This window comes from Apteryx mantelli, chromosome 2 (assembly GCF_036417845.1).
Source record: "Apteryx mantelli isolate bAptMan1 chromosome 2, bAptMan1.hap1, whole genome shotgun sequence".
Lineage (NCBI taxonomy): Eukaryota > Metazoa > Chordata > Aves > Apterygiformes > Apterygidae > Apteryx > Apteryx mantelli.
In genome coordinates, this window is record NC_089979.1 from 130,715,600 (window position 1) to 130,738,335 (window position 22,736).

The 22,736-nt window shown below is 37.4% G+C and overlaps 1 protein-coding gene across 1 annotated transcript in view; it reads right to left on the bottom strand.

Annotated features, from left to right (window-relative positions):
* CHN2 (chimerin 2) overlaps positions 1-22,736 on the bottom strand; it is a 168,681-nt gene that overhangs the window by 69,042 nt on the left and 76,903 nt on the right. Inside the window, exons 4-6 of the mRNA XM_067291561.1 lie at positions 6,789-6,820; positions 2,941-3,054; positions 515-800 (exon numbers count right to left, since the gene is read on the bottom strand). Of these exons, the coding sequence (XP_067147662.1) occupies positions 515-800; positions 2,941-3,054; positions 6,789-6,820 (432 nt within the window). The remainder of the gene's footprint in view (positions 1-514; positions 801-2,940; positions 3,055-6,788; positions 6,821-22,736) is intronic.

Consider the following 22,736-nt stretch of genomic DNA (forward strand, 5'->3'; position numbering starts at 1 on the left):
AAGGAAAGTCCACTTTAAATCAGAAGAGCGAGAAGAAAAGGAAGAAAACACGCAATACCCCAATTTCAGATCCCTCCACCAAAGACTTGGCAGGAAAGAGGAGCTTTGCACTGTAAACGGAAAAATAACAAACTTGAGCTGTGGTGAATGGTCAACAGGAAGCAGTTTCATTATCAGAGACCAATGCTGAATATGCTTGAGTATACTTGGATAAAGAAACATGTTTTGTGACCATTATAAGATGCAGTTCCTATGCTAACCAGTATATATATATATATTTACACAGTGAAACCATTTGTATAGTACTGATTAGAAAGTTTTCATCATAAGCTCCGGTTAAATATTAGCTCGGAGCCAAAATCACATTCACAGGATATAAACACTTCAGCAGTTTAGTAATACTTACTAAAATATAGAAAAATAGAAAAAAAATGTCTTTAGACAAAATACTTTTTCTCCTAGATTTGACAGAAAGACTGGTATTAAGTGCCAAAATTTAAAACCAAATACTTACCTTTTCAACGGGGGTATTTTCTTCACTTGTTACACTTGCTTTTCTTGATTCATTTTTTGTTCTACTCAGCCTCCGGGACACTTTTTCTCTAAGCAAAGTGGCATATCCAATGTGTTCATAGATGGGGTTTGTTGTCATTTTCGAAATATACTCAGAAGCCTTTGTTTCTATATACAATGTTATCAAGCCATCTGTTACCAGATCATGGATTGATTCAAATCTTTTCTCCCCAACAAAGTGCTTCCCATCATAGAACAACCTGTAGTTTAAGGTCTGATTACCAAATCTGCATGTACCAGAAAAAAAGGAGGGAGAGGAAAAAGAGACAGAGGGAAGAGTGAGAGAGACAATTCATACTGGCAAAACACTCAGGAGGTAATTTTGCTGACTATATGCTAAGTGATATATCTGGATTACATACGGAATATACACGTGGCAGCAACTGGATCTCTGCAGATACAGCTCAAATTCAAAACCAAACCTAACTGCATCACACAGACTGGACTACAGAATTGAGGCCAGTTGTCTTTAACAAGCCACGTAACCCAGAAAGACATGTTTTTACTCTAAATCCTAAAGGGAGTACCACAGCACACGGAAATGCATATTTTCACTGACAAGACCTTGTACTGGGATGTAAAATTGTGTTAAGGGCTGTTTCATCCTGTAACATTTCTAAGGTGCTGAAACTAGAAGCTCAAGCATCACGGGCATTTTTACAGTCAACGGAAAGAGACGGGCATCTCCAGCAAGTAATTCAAATCCTAAGAGTCTGAATCATCCTCTGGAGGGAAGCCAGAGAGATTAAGATCCTAATTTGGGGTGAGTGGGTGGGGAATTAAATGCCTAAAGTTTGGTGGGATAACTCTGGCCCTACATGGCTATTTATGGCAAGCATAATCTATGTTTTTATAAAACTGTATTAAAGAGTGCTGTAGTAGCACATTCTGTTTATAACATGGAGGTGAAATACTATTCTTGATTAAATGATTCGAAGATAAGTCACTGGGTTAAGTGGTCCAGCATAATACATCAAATGTATATGTTTCTGCATACTGTCTTTGTTGCACATTCAAAACCGAACTGTCAACTGTTATTTCTCCCCACACATTATTTGATATAAATTCTCAATTTATACTTAAATTCAGTTTTTGAGTCTACAAATAATTATCCAGATGAATTTAGAAATCACACTGTTGTGTCAAAACAACAGGCAGTTTGCCATAATCCCTGTCCTTTGGTAGTTCTTTTCATTCTTTATTTTGAAATAGCTGGCCAAAATCCTAAAAACATGATGCTTGTTCTTTTTCAGCTGACAAAAGTTGCTTTTAATTTACAACACTTTTTAATTGGCATGAATCACTAGTTTTTCCAGCTCTACCATCTGCACATCAACATGAATTCTGAGGATGATTTCAGCACAGTATTACAGCTACTTAGGATAACTCCTTGAAGAATTTTTGTTACAGCCTTACCAGCAGGAGGGTAGAAATGAAGACTTCTGTTTTGTGTGTACGTCCCACAGAAGGAATAATGTTATAAACTTTGTAAAATATTGCCACAGAGTTTGTTTTGTCAAAACCCAATAGAGCGTCTGGGCCTCCTCCCACTAGCCCACAGCAGCTTTAAGGTTGTCATGTGGGCAGGTTTTGAATGGCACAGCTAAGCCAGGAGCAGCCGTATTTTCAAGAAAAGCCACCTGTGAGGAGCAATGGGACTGTAGCTCAGACTCCCACTGAATTTTGAATTCAGCTGAATAGCAGCATCTTACTTCTTTGAGCAGCAGCATCTCATGATTCACACTGTATTTCTACAGCAAGCTTGAATTCCAGTTGGGGAAGAAAACTGAGGTCTGGTATGCCTCCTTTGACAGGTGGCCAGCCACTGGACTTCCCGGTTTTCCAGAGTGGGATTCTTTAAATATCTCCCACTGTCGCTGATGTTTGTGTAAAATACATCACTGAGCACAGAGAATAACCTGGCTGTGTCCTGTATTGGGTCATTCCCCTGTATGAACTAGTTAAAAGCACAGTAGTACCACATCACCACTTCTGCTGCTCTGTTTTTCTTAACAGCATCCAAATTCTCTTGTGTTCTGTGAACTCACTTCAGTCTCTTATTTGGTTTTCAAGGATAAGGTCCATGTTTAACTCACTGCAACGGACTCAACTCTAGATAAAAATATCTGAAAACAGGCACAGTCTGCTTCTGAAAAGGCACTTCTTAGCCAAGTGCTAAAGGGCTGAGTGAATGACTGCAGTGCTGTGATTGTCAAACTGCAGACAAGAGGGTCTAAAATCATTCTGACATCATGAAGTGTGTTAACTAATGGTGGATATAGACTTTACTCAGAAAGGACTGATATAACCTCCTCCATTAAACACATTTATGTTTGAACTGTAAGCCTCTATTAAAACAGCATTCACCTGAGAGCAAGAGTGTAGCAGCCGGGTTGCCGCTGGCTTTCTCGAAGAATATATGCTCCTTCTACGCCGGCAAGTATTTCATCTGCTTGCTCCCGAGAAATGATCCCATGAAACCTAAGGGAAGATATTTCAGTGATTTACAGTATAATGTGACCAGAAATACCTCCCTCTCTGCTTCAGAAACTATTTGAAAACTTCTGAAATAAGACTGTAGGTTAGGCACAGATACAACAGGATATGACACCAAATGTTGCACCCATGTGATAATTTGAGAATCACTTCAGATCCCTGCTTCCAGTGTGAGGACAGGGAAAGAGAAAAGGGAAGAGCAAAGAATAATCTGATGTAGCCATGAGGCAATTGTGCATATGTCTTGCAGTAACCATTGAGCGCGACTGTGATCTAAGCCATCAGGAAGCTGTCAACAGCTTCCAAGTATGTAAAAGTGGCAGAACGATCTAGTCTGGGCAAGTCCAGCATAGAGACATAGAAGAAAAATTACACTGTAGTTTCATATACTGCTTCAGTCAGTATAAGCTAGCACTGCTGCTAAAGAGGAATTCCCACCTCATCTGCCCCCACCAGCACCACTGCCCTGCTCCATCCACATACATACACACAAGTACCTGTGCAGCTACGTGGTGAACCATACCAGACAGGGGCTAAAATTAATCCCTCAAAAATAAAACTTGTCAGAAACAAGAAATACCAAAATAGTTTTCAGACACATTATTTCCACAATGTATGCTACACAAATGTTTATGTTGATACAAGGTGGGATCAGGTAGTAGGCTGAGCGTGATGGGTGAGTAGGAGGAAAGATAAGATCAATTGCAAGTGGGAAACTGTGGCTTTAGGACTTCTCGTGAAAATTAATGCAAAGCTTTCTGAAGAGCTTCAGTGGAACTGATACTGAACAAAATTTGCCAGAGTATGACACTTCAACAGCACCCAAAAATGTATTTTTCCATAAATGCCCCATCTTTTCACAATATTTCTCCTCTACCAGTCTATGCCTTTCTTCCATGTTTCCTTTCTAGAGGTTACATGACAGAATTGAAAACTGGACAATAATGGTATTATTTTAAAATAAAGGAGATGACTTAAAATAAGAGGTCATTCTTATTACCAATTTGCTTTATTTTTTATATTAACATTGCTTCTTTAAATTTGTAGCAGAAACTGAGACAAAAAATACAAACAATTATTCAAAGTTGTATTCTATATATATTAAAATTGAAGAACCTACAGAATAGCCTTGAGAACAATAGAGTTTTCTTTATTTCAGTCAAGTTTCTCATTCAGTGTTGGAAAAAAGCAGTATTTTCTGTGATTCTTCTGTCATTGTAATTTTAAGAAAGAGGCTCTGGGATACACAATTACCTTTACAATAATCAATATTTTAGCTGTGATGTTTTTGTAAGTACAAATGTAGTCTTCATAGCAGTTTCAATCTTAACTCCTACACATACTTTGCTAGTTGATAAGCCTCCAAGGGTCTCCTCAGAGCTTTTGAAAGTTTCTATTTTTGCTGTTGTCTGAAAAAAAGGCACCAAAAGCTACTGGCTGTAAGCATTTTCTGTTTTCTGACAATACATAGGAAGTGGCCTATTTCTAACACTGCCTCTGATTTGGTTGTGAAAGAGAAGGAAAACATGTTGGATGTAAATGTAATTGTTGTTCAGTTCTCTTAAGTTGTCTTTCCACAACTAATACATGTTCGAAATACTGGGTTTAGGTGATCTTCCCACAGTGACTTTATTCAAAATGATGAAAATTGATTCATACTTTCTTCCTGCATTGGTGGGATGCAGTCATTTTCTGCCACATCCAAATTAAAACCAGCAGCCCCTAGATGACATAATTTAAGCATGTCTTTACCAGTAAATTCACGGCAATTCATAAGTCTAGCTAAAAAGAATGAGCATCAGCTATTATTCACCACTGGAAGCTCATTATAAAATATAGCACACTTTAGGTTAGATGTTAGACAACAAGCTTTCCCAACGATCAGTATAATGAACCACTGGGACATCTGTGAAATTTCTTTAACCAGAGGTGTTAAGCACTGGGCAATCCAAGCTTTCTCATGGATGTTCTAGACGCAATTATGTAAAGGCATAAAAACAGTTGTCCATGATGAGGCCATAGATCCCCTGAACTCCGAATCCTGCCCCTGACAGCAGTAAACAAAAAAGCTTTACAGAAAGAGTACAGGAAACAGTCAATGTTTCTGCCATTTCATATCCCTGCCCATCCATCCCTGGTTCTGTGAGAAGTTGCAGCTGAACAATTATGGCCTTATCCTTCATGAATCTCAGAACTCCACTTGTAAACCCTTTAATATCTTCATGCTTTTGGCCTCCGCAGCATCCTGTGGCAATGAAATTCCCACTATGAGCAGATATCCATTGGACATCCACAGAGGAATGCCTGTTTATTTTCCTCAGATAGTAGGTGCTCCATCCCTTTGATCCATCCTTGTGGCACTTTGCTTTACCTTTCCATTTGTTCTTTACCCTTTTATTAAAATGCAGGGTGGAGGAATGGGGAGAGAGAGGGACCAGAACTGCATGCACTATTAAAAAACACAACCCCATCATGGATTTATACAGTAACATGATCACGTATTTTCTGCTTCTTTCCCTAGCAATTCCTAATTTTCTTTCCCAGCACTACTGAGCCAACTGCTTTTACAGGACTGTCCCCAGTGGTTCTGAAATCTTCTTTCTGAATGGTAATAACTAATGTGATCTTGCCTTGGTGGGCTCATCTAGGTGACCTCTTACAGTTCCTGCCATTCTACTACCCTACATTATGTCAGTAACCAGCCAGTTTACTGGATAAAAGACTGTGGCAATGGTTTTTGAAGTTCTGCTCTATAAAGCTTGATGGGTTACTTATCCCGGTACTGTCTTCAGTTCTGTTGTACTCTGCTGGCTAGATCTGAACTCCCTATTGTCAAAGATAATATTTAAAAATGAAACTACAGTAATTAGGGGCAAGCTACAGGCTCTTGAACTTTTTGATAGTAGAAAAGGATCACTAAACACTGCTGATGTATCTGGGATGGAAGAAAAAACAAAACATGGAATCCACGTAATTTAGCTAGTGAAAAGGATTAAGGTCTCAGCAAATTACTCAAGTAAAGGCTAAATGCCAGCTCTGCAAACAGTGCTTAACTATGAGATTCAGGTGGTTGTTGCAGTGCCTTTTGCCTTCAACTTTACCTGCTCAAACCTCCTTGGCAACGAAGAATCCAGACCCTTTCAAGTTATTTATAGACACGAAAACAGCTGAGCACAAAGCAATTGTACTCTAGTGGTCTGTTATTTTCCTTACAACAAAAAATGCACCAGTTTTCTGGGTGTTTCAGACCTTGTAACCTTACCAGGGAGTAAAGCATTTAGACATGCAGCAGTGGACATGCATATATCCAGAAACAGGACTGGGTATTATGGTAGAAACAGTGTAGGAACACATATAAAAAGGCAGTAACAGAGGGAAGCCTTTTCCCTCCTCCCTAACCCACTGTGGCCTCACAGGCAGGTTAAAATGATAATCAAAGCAAAAGTAAGAAATACTCAAGACAATAAATTTGTTCCAAACTGACCTGAAAGAAACAACACAAATATGCAGGCTTTAATAGTGGTACAGTCCATGGATTGTAAGCAGCAGTAATGATTGTAACATAGCTGAAATATTAGACATTCAATATATCTACCTCCCTGGCCAAGTGCAAAGTAAATCAAGTATTTTGTCAAAACTCTACTGCGTCTTTTTTTTTAATTCTACAACAACAATTTTCAGATACACCTAACAAATATTTAAAAGAGAAAAATACGTACTCTCTTCCATAGTACTTTGGTCTGTTCTCCACCTACATTTTGAAAGAAAGGAAAAAATGTTAAAAACATACTTAATTTTAAATAAGCAACATACAAATAAATTATGCTTGATTATTGAAGACTACTGCACCCATTTAAGCTACCAAATTCTGCAGATTCAAAATCGTGACAGGAACATGACTACACAAAAAAACAGAAAAATGAAAATGAAACAGGTGGGTTTACTGGTGGACTTCTGAGAAGTATAGCACTTACGAATGGTGAAAAAAGTAGAACTACAAGTAATTTTATAAAATCTGATCAAATGGATAAAGAATAGTTTACAGCGTTTTTTGCTAATCTAACATTTATAGTATAAAATAAGACTATTTCTGTCATACACCCTTTAGCCTCTTAAAACATTTTTTGCCTATATATGGCATGTAACTTAAGATATAAAATTAAATATTCTTGGGAGACTTAAGAGAAACAACGTTTCTGGATTTAAATCTAGTCCTAAATTCCTGGAAATCTCAAGAACCTGTGGGCCTGACCCAAAGTACACTGAAGATGTTGGAAGGACTCCCAACTATTTTAAAGAGTTTTGAACCAAGTTTTAGGAATGTAATGTCCTTATACATAAACTTGGCGTAGTCTGACACTATGATTCATTTCTCAGACTCCAATCCTTCAATAAGTTCTCAAAAAGCAAGCTCCTCATCCTTGCAGCCCTTTATTTCATCAAATGAAGGCCTTTGCCTTCATTTTGTCTGGATTGCTTAATTGCCTATTTTGCCTGAACAGTTCCAGCTCCCGTGTGCAATCCATGGACAACTGCATCCTGACTTTTCGAAACAAGAAGACTCACATTTCTGCCTGCACCTTCATTACTGAACAATTGATTTTATGAAGTGAGTATACTACTGTGGTATGTTTTAACTTGCTGAATTTGGCAAAAATGTTAAATGCAGATAATAATTCTAAGAAATCCACAAAGTTCCGGGACATGGTTTATACATAAAAAAGGGACAAGAACAACAAAATGCGTCTCGGGGACCTCCCTGAGCCAGGCGCGGTACCACACAGCTTCCTGCAGCAAAAGAAATATCAAGCCAGCAGGGGGCACTTCTTTACAAGGTTTCACATGGGGGTTTGTTTACTATTACCTTACCATCCACAGAAACGTATTTGATTATTATATATTAATTTTCAGATTTTAAGACCCATTCATATAAACGCATTCATTTAAGAGTCTTTATAAAGAGAAGTTTCTCCCTATAGTCTCTCTTTGGCTACGGCATTTGTAAAGAAAATGTAATAGTGTCTTCTTCATGGGCCTTAAAACTGCAACTTCAGCCAGCATTTACATGTGTAAACATGAGAGAATTTAATACAACATATATATAAATTACCTAATTACTGAAAAAAAATGTGTGTGCATACCTGAGTGAAGCTGCCCATGAAAATGGAATTACCGCTTAATACATAGTGACACACACATAGAAAAACTGTGATTTCAAGACTGATCCTTCAGGATAAAACCATAAAATTTTCACCATCTCGTTTGACTTGGAACAAGGACCCTTGTTCTTGTTTTGATTAAATCTCATTATTTCACATATAAAAACTGCAAAATGACAAAGGTTTTTTACTTCTGAATAGCATATACATAAAAGTCACTTTTTTGATTCAATAATCTGTACAGTACGCACTAAACTGAAGCAACTGACTTTGTACCCCGTGGTCACTAAGGCTAAAATATAGTGCAAACTGAACTGAAGTCTGTACAAGATAATGAGAATCTTCAATGGAAGTCCTATGGGAGTTCAAGCACATCCTTACTGCACTTCTTTTCTAGCACAGCACTAGTAGTATCATACCCTTGAAACTCCTGCCTAGGAATAAGGCATTGATGCAAACATTTTGGAGCTCAGAGGAGCAAGGAATAAAAGGAAAAAGCAAATGCAGAAATGAAGAGAGAGCAAAATCAGAGGAACTGCCAAGTGCAGGTGCTGTGTTTCTATGTGCATACACTGCAACTCAGAAAGGATATCGTATGAATTCAATTTTTGTTTTTAACGCTCATAGCTCACTTTTCATGTGATTGTTGTGAATTTATGAGTTAAAAGGGGTGCTAAGGATTCATGTGAAAGTAATCAGTATCATACAGAAATTAGAAAAGATTTTAGAGAGTTCTTTGTTAAAAGTGTCATTATATCAGTGTCTCATCATATCCCTGAACAGTGACATACTTCCAAGAAAAAAAAAAAGTCATACAACCTCAGAAAGGATGTTGTTTATACTGTTCATCTTTACTAGCATTACATGACTTTATTATTTTGCAACTGTACTGTATCTCTTAGCTGGGAACAAATTTAAAAAATGGGTATCTGAGCTGAGTTAGGTGTATATGAGACCACCAAATGCAATCTTTTCTTTTTGGAAACAATGGCCACTCCATACATTGAAATTGGTGACAAGGAATAAATAGGTAAACTTCTTTTCCCACAGAGAGCAAAACAAAGCCTTTATACCACCAAAGATGAAGCATGAGTTTCACCTAGGAGTTAGAATCTGCTTCTTCTGTAAAAAACAGATTTGTTCTGATTGTACAGACAGAATAAATACTAATATTTTCAATTTACCTCAGAAAAATATGGGGCTGAGTTAACAGTACTGACACCCACCCCCTGAATGGTCTGTTATACAAGTTCCCACACAAATATAACAAAAATAGTAAAAGAAAAGGATACAATCAATCTGGAAGTACCTCCCTGAGCAAACAGAAGTACATTTATAATCTCTCTCACAACATCTTTTATGCAAAAATCTGAGTTTGTCTGTAAAATTTTATCATTAAATAGCAACTGACTGCAATGCCCTGAATGCTGTGATTTGCATTTTTCCTCCTGTTTGTGAGTTAGAAGATTTGCTCTTCCGAGAGGACACACAAAGCTCATCGAATCCTATCTTTTTCCCCCTCCATAAAACAGAAACCTTTGCGCCAACATCGTTTAGCACCCATGTGCCTAAATGGACATAATGAGAACACTCTGTTTTTAGGCAGGAAAGATATTTTAGCATTTCCTGAAGTAAAGCTCCTTTAGTATTTCCTGAAGTAAAGCTCCAGATCTGCAAGACCACCCAGGAAAAAAAAAATTGCAATTTCTGATGTGCTAACCTCTAAAAATTCTCTTCTCTGCTTACTGCAACCTTTAGTCTGAAATAATCATTAAGCTCCCAACGAACTGCACTGCTAAGAACAAATGCAAGGAAACAAAGTTATAGCACGATAAAAGATCAAAATAACATCAGGGTCTCTAGATCAAAACCAGAACGTTGGATTGAACTTGGAAATAACCCAAAAGTCTGCACAACTGATGGAGCAGAAGCTTAAAACTATCAAAGAAGCTGGTAGTTCCATTTTGTACTGACTGAAGACTCTGTACAAACTGCAAGGGAAGTTCTATATATCCCAGAAGGCAAAGGTGACCGAAATTCAGTTGGGATTAGCTTTTTCCTCTCCTGCTAAAAATGTACTCACATGCACACATACATACAGGCACACAGGTCTGATTCAGAGCATTCTTAGTCGTGAAAGAATAGACAATCCTCAGAGAGAAAAATGACAGTTTTCCATGTGGTGGGAGCCCAGAATAATTACCTTATTCTGAGGACACATACACTTACTTGATTTTCATAGATAATGGGCTAGAAAGAACACTTTTATCACTTTCCATATAGCCGTGTCAATTTCCCCACTGGAAAAATGATCATATTTCCTAGGTGGTCAGTTTGTTTTCCTCACCTGCACATTATTCCTGCCCAATTCCCTAAATGTTTAGCCAGGGGAGAGATCAGAGGGATGGAAGCATTTAGGACTCTAATGCTAATAGACAAAGACAAAATACAAAACTGAAGAAAATTACATGAAGCAAATAATAGGTCTCCACTAGTGAAGATATATTTTGCCTTAAGTGAAAATATATTTTGCCTTAAAGAGTTCTGCAGCCTGCTTACACTGCTCCCGCATAGAAAACCAATAAATGGGTTTTCTGTCTCCACTATAAGTAAGTGGCAGCTTTCAACACAAATGTGAAATGGTAATTTTCTGGCTTAAAAGAAGGTGTTATCACCAATCTCAAACCAAAAATGTTGTTGCAGAGCAAGAATTTCTGGCCATTGTGCCAGAAACTAGCCAGAAGAAAGTTATTACTGAAATTCACAGTTGTATGAATCATGAGCTATCGGTGAATGCCAAGATTCTTTAAGACTAAAGTCCTCTTCATCAGGAAATAAACACGGTGAAATAGCCTAAATCACTACTAAACCAGCACTCATATAAAGTCAGCAACATTCAAATACATCTAATCTTGAAGCACACTCAAATACAAACGAAACCCAGCTTGACTATATTGTCTTCCTCCAAAGGCCTTTGGAAGTCCATGCTTAAGAGAATATGGGTATTCTAACCTTGACCCCCACTCTAAACAACACTGCGTCTCTCCATCCCCAAAAAAGACTTAGTTGGGACATTTAGTCTAGTTTCGTAAGTTTTTTACAATGTTACAGTATATTCTTCAAGGTGTGCAGTCAGTTACATCAGGGTTTAAACTCAGTGCTGAGAAGGAAATAAACCTTCTTCATAAAAGTACACTAGCTATCTGAGATAATTCAATACACTACTTGTACATAATTTTGAGGTTTACTGAATTTTAATGCCATGGGATTTGTGGCTTCTCTTTTGACCAGGATGGCTTAGCCCTGGAATGACATACTCCTGCTAATGTACAGATTATTGTATTAAAATCCCACATCACTCTGCAAGATAACTCGTCACAAAACTACTGGGAATCATGCAGGCGGGAGGTGAGTACGCCCTAATGTGATAGATTTTCATTGAAAGCATCAACATCCAAGCCACACCACACTGAAGATATGGAGATGCCCTAAAGAATTCTTTCTGCCTAAGTACTAGCACAGAAATAAGATATTTCTAATTTCAAAAAATTTTATTTCTCTTTAACTTAATTGCATAAGACATATTTCCTTAGCCAGTGGCCAAAGCTGAAAGCCAGAAACATTGGAATGAAAATTTAGAAATCCCTCTGGGAGAGCAATCTGTCCATATTTCAAAAGAACTAGCATGATATTAACACCTTATACCTATGTGTTTCAATCACTGCTTTAATCCATCCATACAGAGAATATAAAAGGGGAAAGGAAGCAGTAAGGTGGGTAGCTGCTGCTGCCTCTCTCTGTTCTTCTCCACAATCCACAGAGAGAGCAGAGAAACAAGATTCAAGAGCTAATAACACCAGTGTGTTCACTCAGTGCAGGCAATGAGGTGTTTTCCCAAAGGAAGTTTAATCTGATATATTTTCTGTTTGGAGCAATCCTGATTATTTTTCAGTAATTCTAGTTGACTATCCATAAATACACCTCCCAGCTCAGTTTATCATAAAGAGAAACAGAAGAGCTGGAAGAGAAGCCTACAAGAGAAGCCCAGTTAAAACGGACTGTGCAGAAAAAGGAAGAACCTGTCTTCAAAACATTTCAGCTTTTGCCAGAATTGTCGTGAGCCAACTGCAAACTTTTGCCTCAGAATCAACAACAGAAAAGTATTAAGGAAGACCGTAAGCCCTCATTAGAAGAAAAATCCACTACTAAAGTAAGAAACTCTATACTGTATTTCACTACTTCTATAACATAAAGTTTTCATCTCCACATTTTTCTTAATGGAATAACTACATAGATCAATTAGCAAGTCTAACCAGCCCTCCAAATACAACAAATTATTTTACAGCAATGACTTAACTTGGAAGAAAATTCAGCAGCTACTCTTTTTGCAGGGAAATATTTACCAACTTTTTCTACTACTACTTTATCAGGTGCTCTGGCATCAAAAATTTCAAAGAGAAACAACTCCTGCTTTTGCCAAAAGGGTCCCATGGTAATGGCTGTCAGCTAATACTGTTAGCAGGAGTAGCAGCAATGTAACGTCTATACTCCCCAGCCAAGGATAGGCCAATTATACACAGTCAGTATGTACATGCATAATGAAGGTCTTATCCCATAAGGTTTTTAGTCAATGGCATGCAACCCTACTGATGGCACAGGCTTCTCACGACATGCCTATCCAGGCCACGTGACCTGACCAGTATGTACACGTATTTTGGCTATATGACGAGGGAGGAACCAACACCTTTCTCAGAAAGAAACTGGCAATGCGTAAGCTGCCGGAACGTATTCCCCACATTTTGTCCATGTCTCAGAGGCTGTCCAGAAAACAGACTATCACATGAATAGTGTTGGCAGTCTGCAGCTCCCTTTGTGATTTAGTCACAAACCCATGCAGATGCCCACATTAGGGCCACCCCTTGGATACACTTTCAGTAACTTGGTGGTGAGGGACCATGGTGCCTCCAACACAAGAGAGTAACTGGGAGTGAAATGTCGAAATTGTCCAATAAAACGGAAGGGGTATGACTAAACAGGTTTCCTGGAAAATGATCCAGGGATTATTAAGGGTCATAAACTGAATCTGAATCACTGATGCTGTCTGTTAAAGAAAATGTTGAAACCAAAATGCCATATGGGGACATAAAAACTAAGAGTACAGCCAGCAAGAAACTTCAGAGTGATCCTCCCCTCTCATAGTGCCTTTAGCTGGCATACTGAGTGTCGTTTTGGGCACCACATCTCAGGAAACACTGGAACAAATAATAAGAGTCAGCAGAGATCTACAAAACATGAAATACAAGAAAAGAGGTTAGCCTAAAGAACAGAGCACTGGGAGGGGCTGTAGCAGACAGCTGTGAAAAAGGCAGACTTCAAGGGGAAATAAAGAAATTTTTGTGCTTGGTAGGCAAGACAAAAGTGATAGGCTTAAACTGCAGAAAAGAAAATACAGCTTAAACTATAGGAGTTAAAAATAATTAAATATTAAACAATTAAGCACAGGAGGTCATGAAATCTTCAGCTTTGGAAGCCTTTAAGAAGAGAATATATAAACATCTCTTCTTGATGCAGGGACTATGACCTCTTGAAGTCTCTTCCAGCCCTTGGATACCATGATCCAGCCTCATCTCTGTCTGGGGAGCTCTCAGGAGGTAGGGATCAGCAGGGAGCACACTGTCCGAACAGGTTGTATAAATCACATATAAAACATGCACATCAGGTCGATGCCCACCTGCATGAGGCTCTCCGGACAGAAAGCAGCAGGGAGCAGGTAGTGGGCTGACTGGACTGCTCTAGCAGAGAAGGCCAAACCTTCAGGTGATAAATTTGTCTCTGCTTAGTAACATAAAACACTATAAATCTACCACCATAGTAAAGTGCCAAACTGTGTTTGATATCCTCAAGCAAATATTTTACTATAAAATTTACAAGTGCTGGGGAGGAGAACGTAGGACTGGAGTTCCTCACTACTAGGGAGAACATAAAAGAAAAGACAAAACTGAAAAATACAAGGGAGTGTTTTTATTAGCTAGTGTTCAAAGCTGCACAGCTCTTCTGTTCTGGTGGCTAGCTGTAATCTACAGAGAATGTACGATGCATAAAGATCCTTTCTCAGAAGAATAATACATTTTAAAGAATCCCAGGAAAGCCCAGCAGCCCTGACTGTTTCTGTGACATTTACTGCAGGGTGATTTCCACTCTATCAAGGTTATTTCTATCATTTTTAAGGACAAAGTCTTTAACAAGTATGGGGTTTGTTTGTTTGTTTGTTTGTTTATATCAAACTTTCAAAAGAGCTGCTGTAAGGCATCCTTTACGAGAGCATTTTTAACTTGGACTTGTTTCCTATCCATGACCTTGAGCAAACTCCTTCTGTCCAGCATACAATAATCAATATACCAAATAAAATATTCTAAACTCCAGAAGGTAATAAAAATCTCCCCAGACAGTGACATCTGCTATTGTTATTAAATCAGAATACATTTCTATGTACATTCAGCTCTAACAGGGAAAAACAAGAATGAACAAGAAAAGAAAAAACAAACATTTTGAAACCTAATAAAGACAATAATGTGTTCCTGAACATGAGCTAAAATAAATTGAAATGTAGCTTAATCAAGGAGGCTGCTGTTAAGTAGTCAGGAGAGACAGGGTCAAGTTCAAACAACTTCAACAGCAAAAGCAGGAGTCATCTATTTTGCTATGCAGTTTCCATTCACACAGTAAGGGCATCATTAAATGTAAGAAGGAAGATCAATGTTACCTTGAATGCAGGATGAAAAATTTAAATATACTATTTAATCTGCGCTCCCTTTTTCCAAGAACGATGTGCTGAGTCATTTAAATGGGAGGAAAAAGGTCCCTAACAGCAACAGATAACTGTACTAAGTCATACCAATGCTACAAACACTGCTTGCAATTCTGTAACCAGTAAGGGGCATTATAACCTTCATACAACACATGCCATACATCTGCACAGTTGTGTTGGTGCTATGCCATCTACCCCAATGCATCACCAAAAGCTGTGCTGACTAACCAGGTCAGTGTTACTACGTGATGTAAAAACATAGCCCTTCAGCAAGGTGCCTACAGAATATGCTTGTGAAGTACCAAATGCACGTTTAGAACCAGTGTGCTGGAACCCAGTTAGAAACTTGAGTATGGACAGGAGACGTGGACAGGACCTCAGGCTTGTTTGTGGAAAGAAAATCAGGAAACAGAAGATCCAAACTGAGAGTGGACAGAGGTAGGCAGAATATTAGGAGGAGAGGGGCCTTAGACAAGCCCCTGCTTAGCATCACAGGGTGGATGTGTACATTGCCAGTTTATTAGGAGAACATCTGTCCACGGGGATAGTAGGAGGATGAAAACAAAAATCTGAGGAGGAAGAATAAGATTCATTCAGTTAATCTGTCATTGATTTTGTGAATACTTCTGCTCTGCACTTGGGAACAGCAGACGTTTCTGTTAAGTCAGGCTATCTGCAAAGTCTGAACAGGAATAAAGGAGCTTAGTGCTAGCTACTTTTCCAGAATCACAGGTGGAGATCCTATTAGGGACTCTGCAAAATACTAAGTAGGAGAATGTTTCCCAAATGATGAACAATCTGGTACCTTACAGATGCTTTCATTTCAACAAAGCTGAACATTCTGATACCTATTTAGCAGATACATTATTCATATGAAAACGTCTCTATCACACACACATGCAGATGCTTCCTTATCTGTACAGGGCGGTTGAACTGAGTCAGTACATATTGGCTTGTCATGCTGCTTTTTCAAAGAGATATGAAAATTTTTTTGGAAATAAAGAGGATAAATAGAAATTTACTTTGCAAAACTTCTAAAGTTTCATTTTGAACCCTGGAAATTCAGGAGTCCTTGTGTGAAAACAACACAAATTCCACTATGTTCATGTCTACTTCTTTTCTGTGTTCCAAAAAGAAGTGTATACTGGCTGATTTGACCATTGTATATGTAGGTATATATGTATAACATATAGCAAGATAGGAAGTAAGATACATAGATGCAAACAGACAGATGTGCATATAAATTTCTATAGTTATTCACATTAAGAAAAATGGATTGATCAACCACTCCCCATAGCGTGTTCTCATTTTGAATCCTAACAAAAGACCTCAAACACTTTACAAAATATCAGCCAGTAAGCAGACAAAGTGAGACTTCCTTTGATAAATTATTTTAACCAGCCACAAGGAATACTGGCCTAAATTGGCGCAGACATGTAAATCTATAAAAGTACACAGAATTTTCACCTACACATAGGCTTACTTTATCTAAAATGAGGTGCAAAACAGGCTTCCATATATTCTGGTTTGAAAACTACTTAAATTTGACATCACACCAAAATAAAAAGAACTAGACTAAAAGACTGATATTTAATATAAAAAAGATAAGAGAAAGTTAAAAGTCAGGAGAACAGCAAAATCACACACACAGAGCACACACTTTCAAGGAAAAGTGGAGAGGAGGATGAAGCTTCCCAAGGAAGCTTTCAACCAAAACCAGAGGGATAATTAACAAGATTATCAGCCCATAAAGTAAGCTAGATATAATTACTGCTCATTAGTCAAAGTTGCCATCTTGTCTTCTGAAAAGCAGCTTTAACTGTTTCATTCATCAGCAATCAATAAACAGACCAACTTGTTCATAAGGTATTTGACTGAGAAGGGGAACACCAGTCTAATTTGCAAATTGCAACCTAAAACATTAGCAAATCGAACTTGATGAAATTCAAGTGGAATAGACAAACCTACTCTACTTTTGTTTAGCTGTAACTATTTCCTTAACTCTCATGTATGCAGAATACTTAGAAAACTTTCTGTTCTATTCAGTACTCAACAGACCATTAAAATGAGGATGACATGTACATCTGAGTGCTCCAGTACCCTGCTATTTTTTCTGTGTGGGACTTAATGGACTTTAGGAGAGATTTCCTATGAGTTCTTAAAGCGCTTTAGAAAAAAATTCATCAGCTTTTTCTATGTGATGGATACAACTGAATTTTAGGCAACCAGTATTCTAGCCCTGCTTTTTTCATCGACAAGCATTCTGTGGGATGAAGTTTACTCTGAAGACATAGAACTGCATTAGGTCTAAACCCACATTTTAAACCTAAAATGAAAACCTACATTTGGTCATTTTAGGAAAAGATGGTTACAACACATTTCAGCAGTCTGTGGGCCCACTACCCAATTATTAAACAAAGACCCTTCTTGGCCTTCAACTATTTTACGACCCCTTCGGTGCAGCCAGGCTTTCTATTTTCAGCACAGATTTCAGCTGAAGAACTTTCCTTCATTTGTCAATGTCTATTCAAAATTGTTCTCCAGCTCCACTTGCAACCCACAGATGACTTCTGCATCCTCCATGTTTCTTGTTGTTTCTACCATAAACACAGGATTATAAAAACACAGTTAAATCAGCAGCAATATTGTAATAATTTTAAGATATAGGCTCCATTAAGTCTTATATGTACAAACACTTTCATTAATGAAAATAGGTTTCAGGACAATTCTGCTCATTTTCATTTAATTGCTGGCTAATGGGGTCTCTTGGTGTGTCAGTGTGTGTGTTTTGGGGTTTCTTTCAAAGGAAAAGATAATTCAATATTCTGAATAATCTTAGATAAGCTCTCAGGACTGACAGTAAGAGACACTCTTCATGGTAGTGTCTGACTTTTTGCAGTTTAGAGATTTGAACAAATGCTGTGAAAATTCCCATTTATTCTCATTATTTACCACCAATTTTATGGCCAATTTCAATGCCTATTACAGCTCTCTAGAACTTTACCACAGAATACACATTGTTCATAGACAGGTGAGGGCAGATGGAAGGAAAATGTATTCAGCTTATAGAGGTCATTAAGTTAGCAGAATTAAGGGAATTCATGGAAGACTTCCTGCAATGATTAAATGCTTATCATCCACTCTGACATAGTCTGCAAACATCTTACTAAGGCTTCATTTCAGCACCCTTGCTCAAGCTTATCTAATTCTGGAACTGCCCTACTAAAAGCCTTTTCTTAGGTACAAAGATAAAATATTCATGTATCTGAAAGTAGGACTGACAAAAGTAATCTGGAATTTTAAAGCACTTTTCAATATTGTTATTGTTTAAATGATACTCTACTATGTTCTACTGTTCCTAGCTTGGATCCCATATTGCAAAAGAATCTTTGAGGATAACTGAGTAAAGAACAATTTGCAGTTTAGGACAGTCTAAACATGCCATTATTTTAGTCTCCTAGAATCACTTAAGCAAAGAAAAAGGGATTTGAGTGTGTGTGGGGGAGCCTCCCTATTGTAATCATATTTGCTTTTAATCAAGGAACCACAATTTTGCTGCTTTAAGGGCAGATAGACTCTTTCTGCTGCTTCTGACACAACCTATTTGGTATTCAGAAAAATGAAGAAGGCAATTAACTGACATTTTTCTACATAATAATATAAGTTAAAGCTCCAAGGCTTTGTCCTCACTAGGGAAATTTAGACAAGTTTCTCACTGCTGCTGACACTGGTTTGGCCGAAACACTGTTAGGAATATGAAAGGTCTAATGCAGACAAACTCACCAGCCTCAAAAATTGCTGTCAGCTATTAGACTTTCACGGAACAGAACAGGAATAACATTCACAGGTAGGAATATCTGAATGACTCTAGACAATTAACACAAGAGTCATGGGTAAGACTCACTCTTTGAAGGAAATTTATAACAAGCCTGTTGTTTACCAGTAGTTGCTGAAAATGTTCCCCAAAAATGTCACCGTTCCTTTCTTAATTCTATTACTTCGTTAAAGGCTCAAATTCTTTAAAAGATATTTTAACTTAGAATAGCCTACTAAAATATCTTTTAAAACTGAAAACTGTTTAATATGTTACTTTAGAATAAAAACAGAAGGTTGAATGCTTCGCTTGAATTTTTTTCTGTGAATGTGTCATTTTTGATCATCATTTCTGTAGAACAAATCCTAAAAGATGCTTTTTAGTATGACTTTCTCACAAAATTAGTCCGAATCTTTGCTGCATACCATTGCAGTTGCATCTACAGGCACAATATTTAGAAACTATTCCTCCACCCGGATGGTGCTTCTAAATGAAATTTTTTTATTTTAAAAATAAACCATTAAAACATCGCTGGAAGGAATACAGTTACAAATTAGGGTATTGGCAGAAATCCAATGTTATTGGGAAGGTAGGATATTCACACTACTCATGCTGCCAGTAGTGATTAATTAAAAGCCGTTAGATACCTGAAGCCCAACAGTTCATTCAATATGATTCCCATTGAAGGAATGACCTGCTTTTGCAGGCAAGATATTTATGCAGGCAGAGGAGAAAAAGAAAATCATGATAGCAAAGCTCGAAGACACAAAGCTATAAATGTTCATGTTTTATTTAGAGTCCCAGTCCCCCTTCTAGTCTGGTTGTTTGTGTATCAGGACAGGTGATTTCTGTCTTCACAGTATAGCTAATGAAGAAATCCACACAAATGAGATGGCAGAACTGCTGAGATCTGAGTCTAAAACCTTTGTGACTACTGAATACAGAGGAGCAAAGGCATGAAGAAAATGTGGAAGACAGCAATGGAGAAGAGGAATGATAAAAATGCCAACTGGTGAAAGGAAAAAACAACACTTCACAGGTTTATCTGTTAGTGTTACAGATTTTGTTTTTCAGCAGATGCTTGAATTTCCTTGTGAACAGGGCAGAATTCAGCTATTACGAATGAAAAACGTCTTCCCATAAACACGAAGGATTTAAAATTATTTCCATTTTTTTATCACATCTGCCAGAAGTACTTTGAATCCTAAATCACACAAGAGAACACCCTCAACAAAGTCCAGTTCTTATAATATTCACATGGAGATATAAATTTTTCCAGCATCACTCATATCTTGCTGACACCTGCTCTCCAGATGTTGGATGAACATTATGTTGCATACTAAGTAACTATCATACTGCTGATTAACATTTCCACACAGATTATAAGAAAAGGCATTTTGAGATTTTTCAATGAAACTGACAAAAATCTAGGACTAATAAGATGCCACTTCTTAAGGAAGAAAGTCTATACGGTCATCGGAACAGATTAAAGTTGAACTAAAAGTAAACAAACCAAAAAAATCCATCCTACAATTTGTGTGTTAAGGAAAAGCTAATAGGTGCCATAGGAACAAACTGCTGAATTTCCTCTTTTAAATAATCTGTGATGCTCTTTAAAACCATTATATAGTTCTACTTTATATAAAAGCAATACTGTGAACCTAGTGAACAATATAGACATCAGAGGAAAAACCCTAAAACATTATATGTAAAAATAAATATATAAAAATTAAGTACATCATCAGTGTTGGAGTAAGATTTTTTGCCTCCAAAACCAGAGAATCTGTTTTTAGAAATCAGGTTGTGGACACATAGAGCTGATCTACACAACAATTCATAATCCAAGTAATAAAAAGTCAAAGCTCACATTTTTAAGCATTCACACTGGTTTATATATTCCCTACCCTTGAGTAAAGTCTCTTTGTTTTCAAATATTTTAATGAATAAAAAAAACCAAACCAAATCAAAATAGGACTCTCTCTAGTCCAGAAAGTCAGTCACTAAAAATGGCTCATTAGTCAGAATCAAAAACAAACGATATGAATCAGGTATTTTTTACTTATTTTGTTATGCACTGGTTTGTCAATTAATCATTCATTTGGTTAATATAGTATGATCTTAGCTTCTTTCTGTACATCTTTAGAAGTGACCTGAATAGGAACTAAATGTCTATGGTCTTTTAACATCAGGAAAAGGGAAGAAAGGATAACTTCGGCTGTATATAACATGCTGTATCTAAGGAAACAAGTTCAATATAGTATGCTGGTAAAGAGTTCACAAATGATCATTTACTCCATTTATTTAGGTAGATGCTCTTGTTTCTAGAACAACAATACAAATTGCTATTCTGCTTTAAAATCACATTTTACCTTGATCAAAATTTGTTGTCATATAGGCAAGCTAAAAATGCTTTAATCTGGCTTAGTGTAATAAATTTTGGATTAAACTTATTCGGGCCCAATCTCTTGTCTCCATGAAGAAGTTCAAATATAACTAAATGGTTGGTAAGGGATCCTAAGCATACAATGCAGATTAATCATATTTTCTGAAGATAAGTTCTTTCTTAGAGCAGTTCCCAGTAAGAAAAGATAAAGGAAATAATGGATAAACTTGCTTGTTCAATGTTTCAAGACAGAAAATGAGGAATTCTTCTAAGGCCACATTGGAAGTGGATAAATTGTCTACCTCAGTTATTGTCAGCTATACCACCAATAGTTTAATACTTGTTATATGATATTCATTCAGTAAAAATCTTAATGCTCCCTCCTTTTGAAAATACTATGGCCACAGAGAGGAAAGTCTTGTTAAAATCTTTCAGCATACATACACCAAAAGCCCACCGGGCTACAGCACAGTCCTTTTTCTTGAGCTTCATTTTTGACAGGGAGAAAGCATGACATGAGGGCTTACCCACTCTAGCAGGTAAGCGGACAGAGCTCAGAGACTTCCGATCTGAGGCCCAGATGCTGCTCCTTGGCTCTGAAACAGCTGGCCGATGGCATTTGAGAAAAAAATGCAACAGTCCTTTAGTTAGTGCATGAGGTGAACTCAAGAAATCTGGATTTAATTCCTGGCTTTGCAATGGATCTTCTTCATGCTCATGGGCAACTTCCTTCATCTCCCCTGCGCTGGTACAATGCCTCCTACCCCGCACAGAAGCGTTCTGCGACGGTATCTGTTAATATTTGACAGAAGCTGTGCTAGGGGGTCTATTTAAATGGGTACGCAGGGTGGCACGCTGCTCAAAGCTCAGGATCATATTTGAGAACAGAGCTATATATCATATTGATGTACAGCCGTTTATGTCCGTTTTCACATATGGAATCTTTTTATACCTTGTGTAACCGCTCCCTGTATTTAGTATTTCTATGACTAATATGCACGTGTGGGTTTGCAGAGAATTTGTCCCTGACATCAGAGAAGATAAAACTGTCATAAAACTTCATAAACATATCACAATTTTATTGACTGAGCAGAGAAGTCTACATATTTTTTCAGCTACAATGATGCAATGCAGTTTAAGGAACTGACATACTCACCTGGAGATGGAAGAACACAGAAAAAGAGGAAAAAACAGGGCAACAAGATGACTCAGCAAAATTTTCAGTCTTATATATTTCTTAATATTCTCCAATCTTTAAAGTTTCCATGACAGAACTAAGTTCTACTGCTACCAACTCGCTATTTTATCTTGAATAAAATTTTTAGCAAAGTGCTTTCTACAAACTGGAACTGCATGAATCATGTTGAAACATATCCTACATACTTTAATATGCAGATATGGGAAGGGAATACACTTTATGCTGCTCCATTTCCACAAAGAAACACAAATTGTTAGTTAGCATATAGAAGAGCACAGCAAGCAATGATTAATGAATATTTGTCT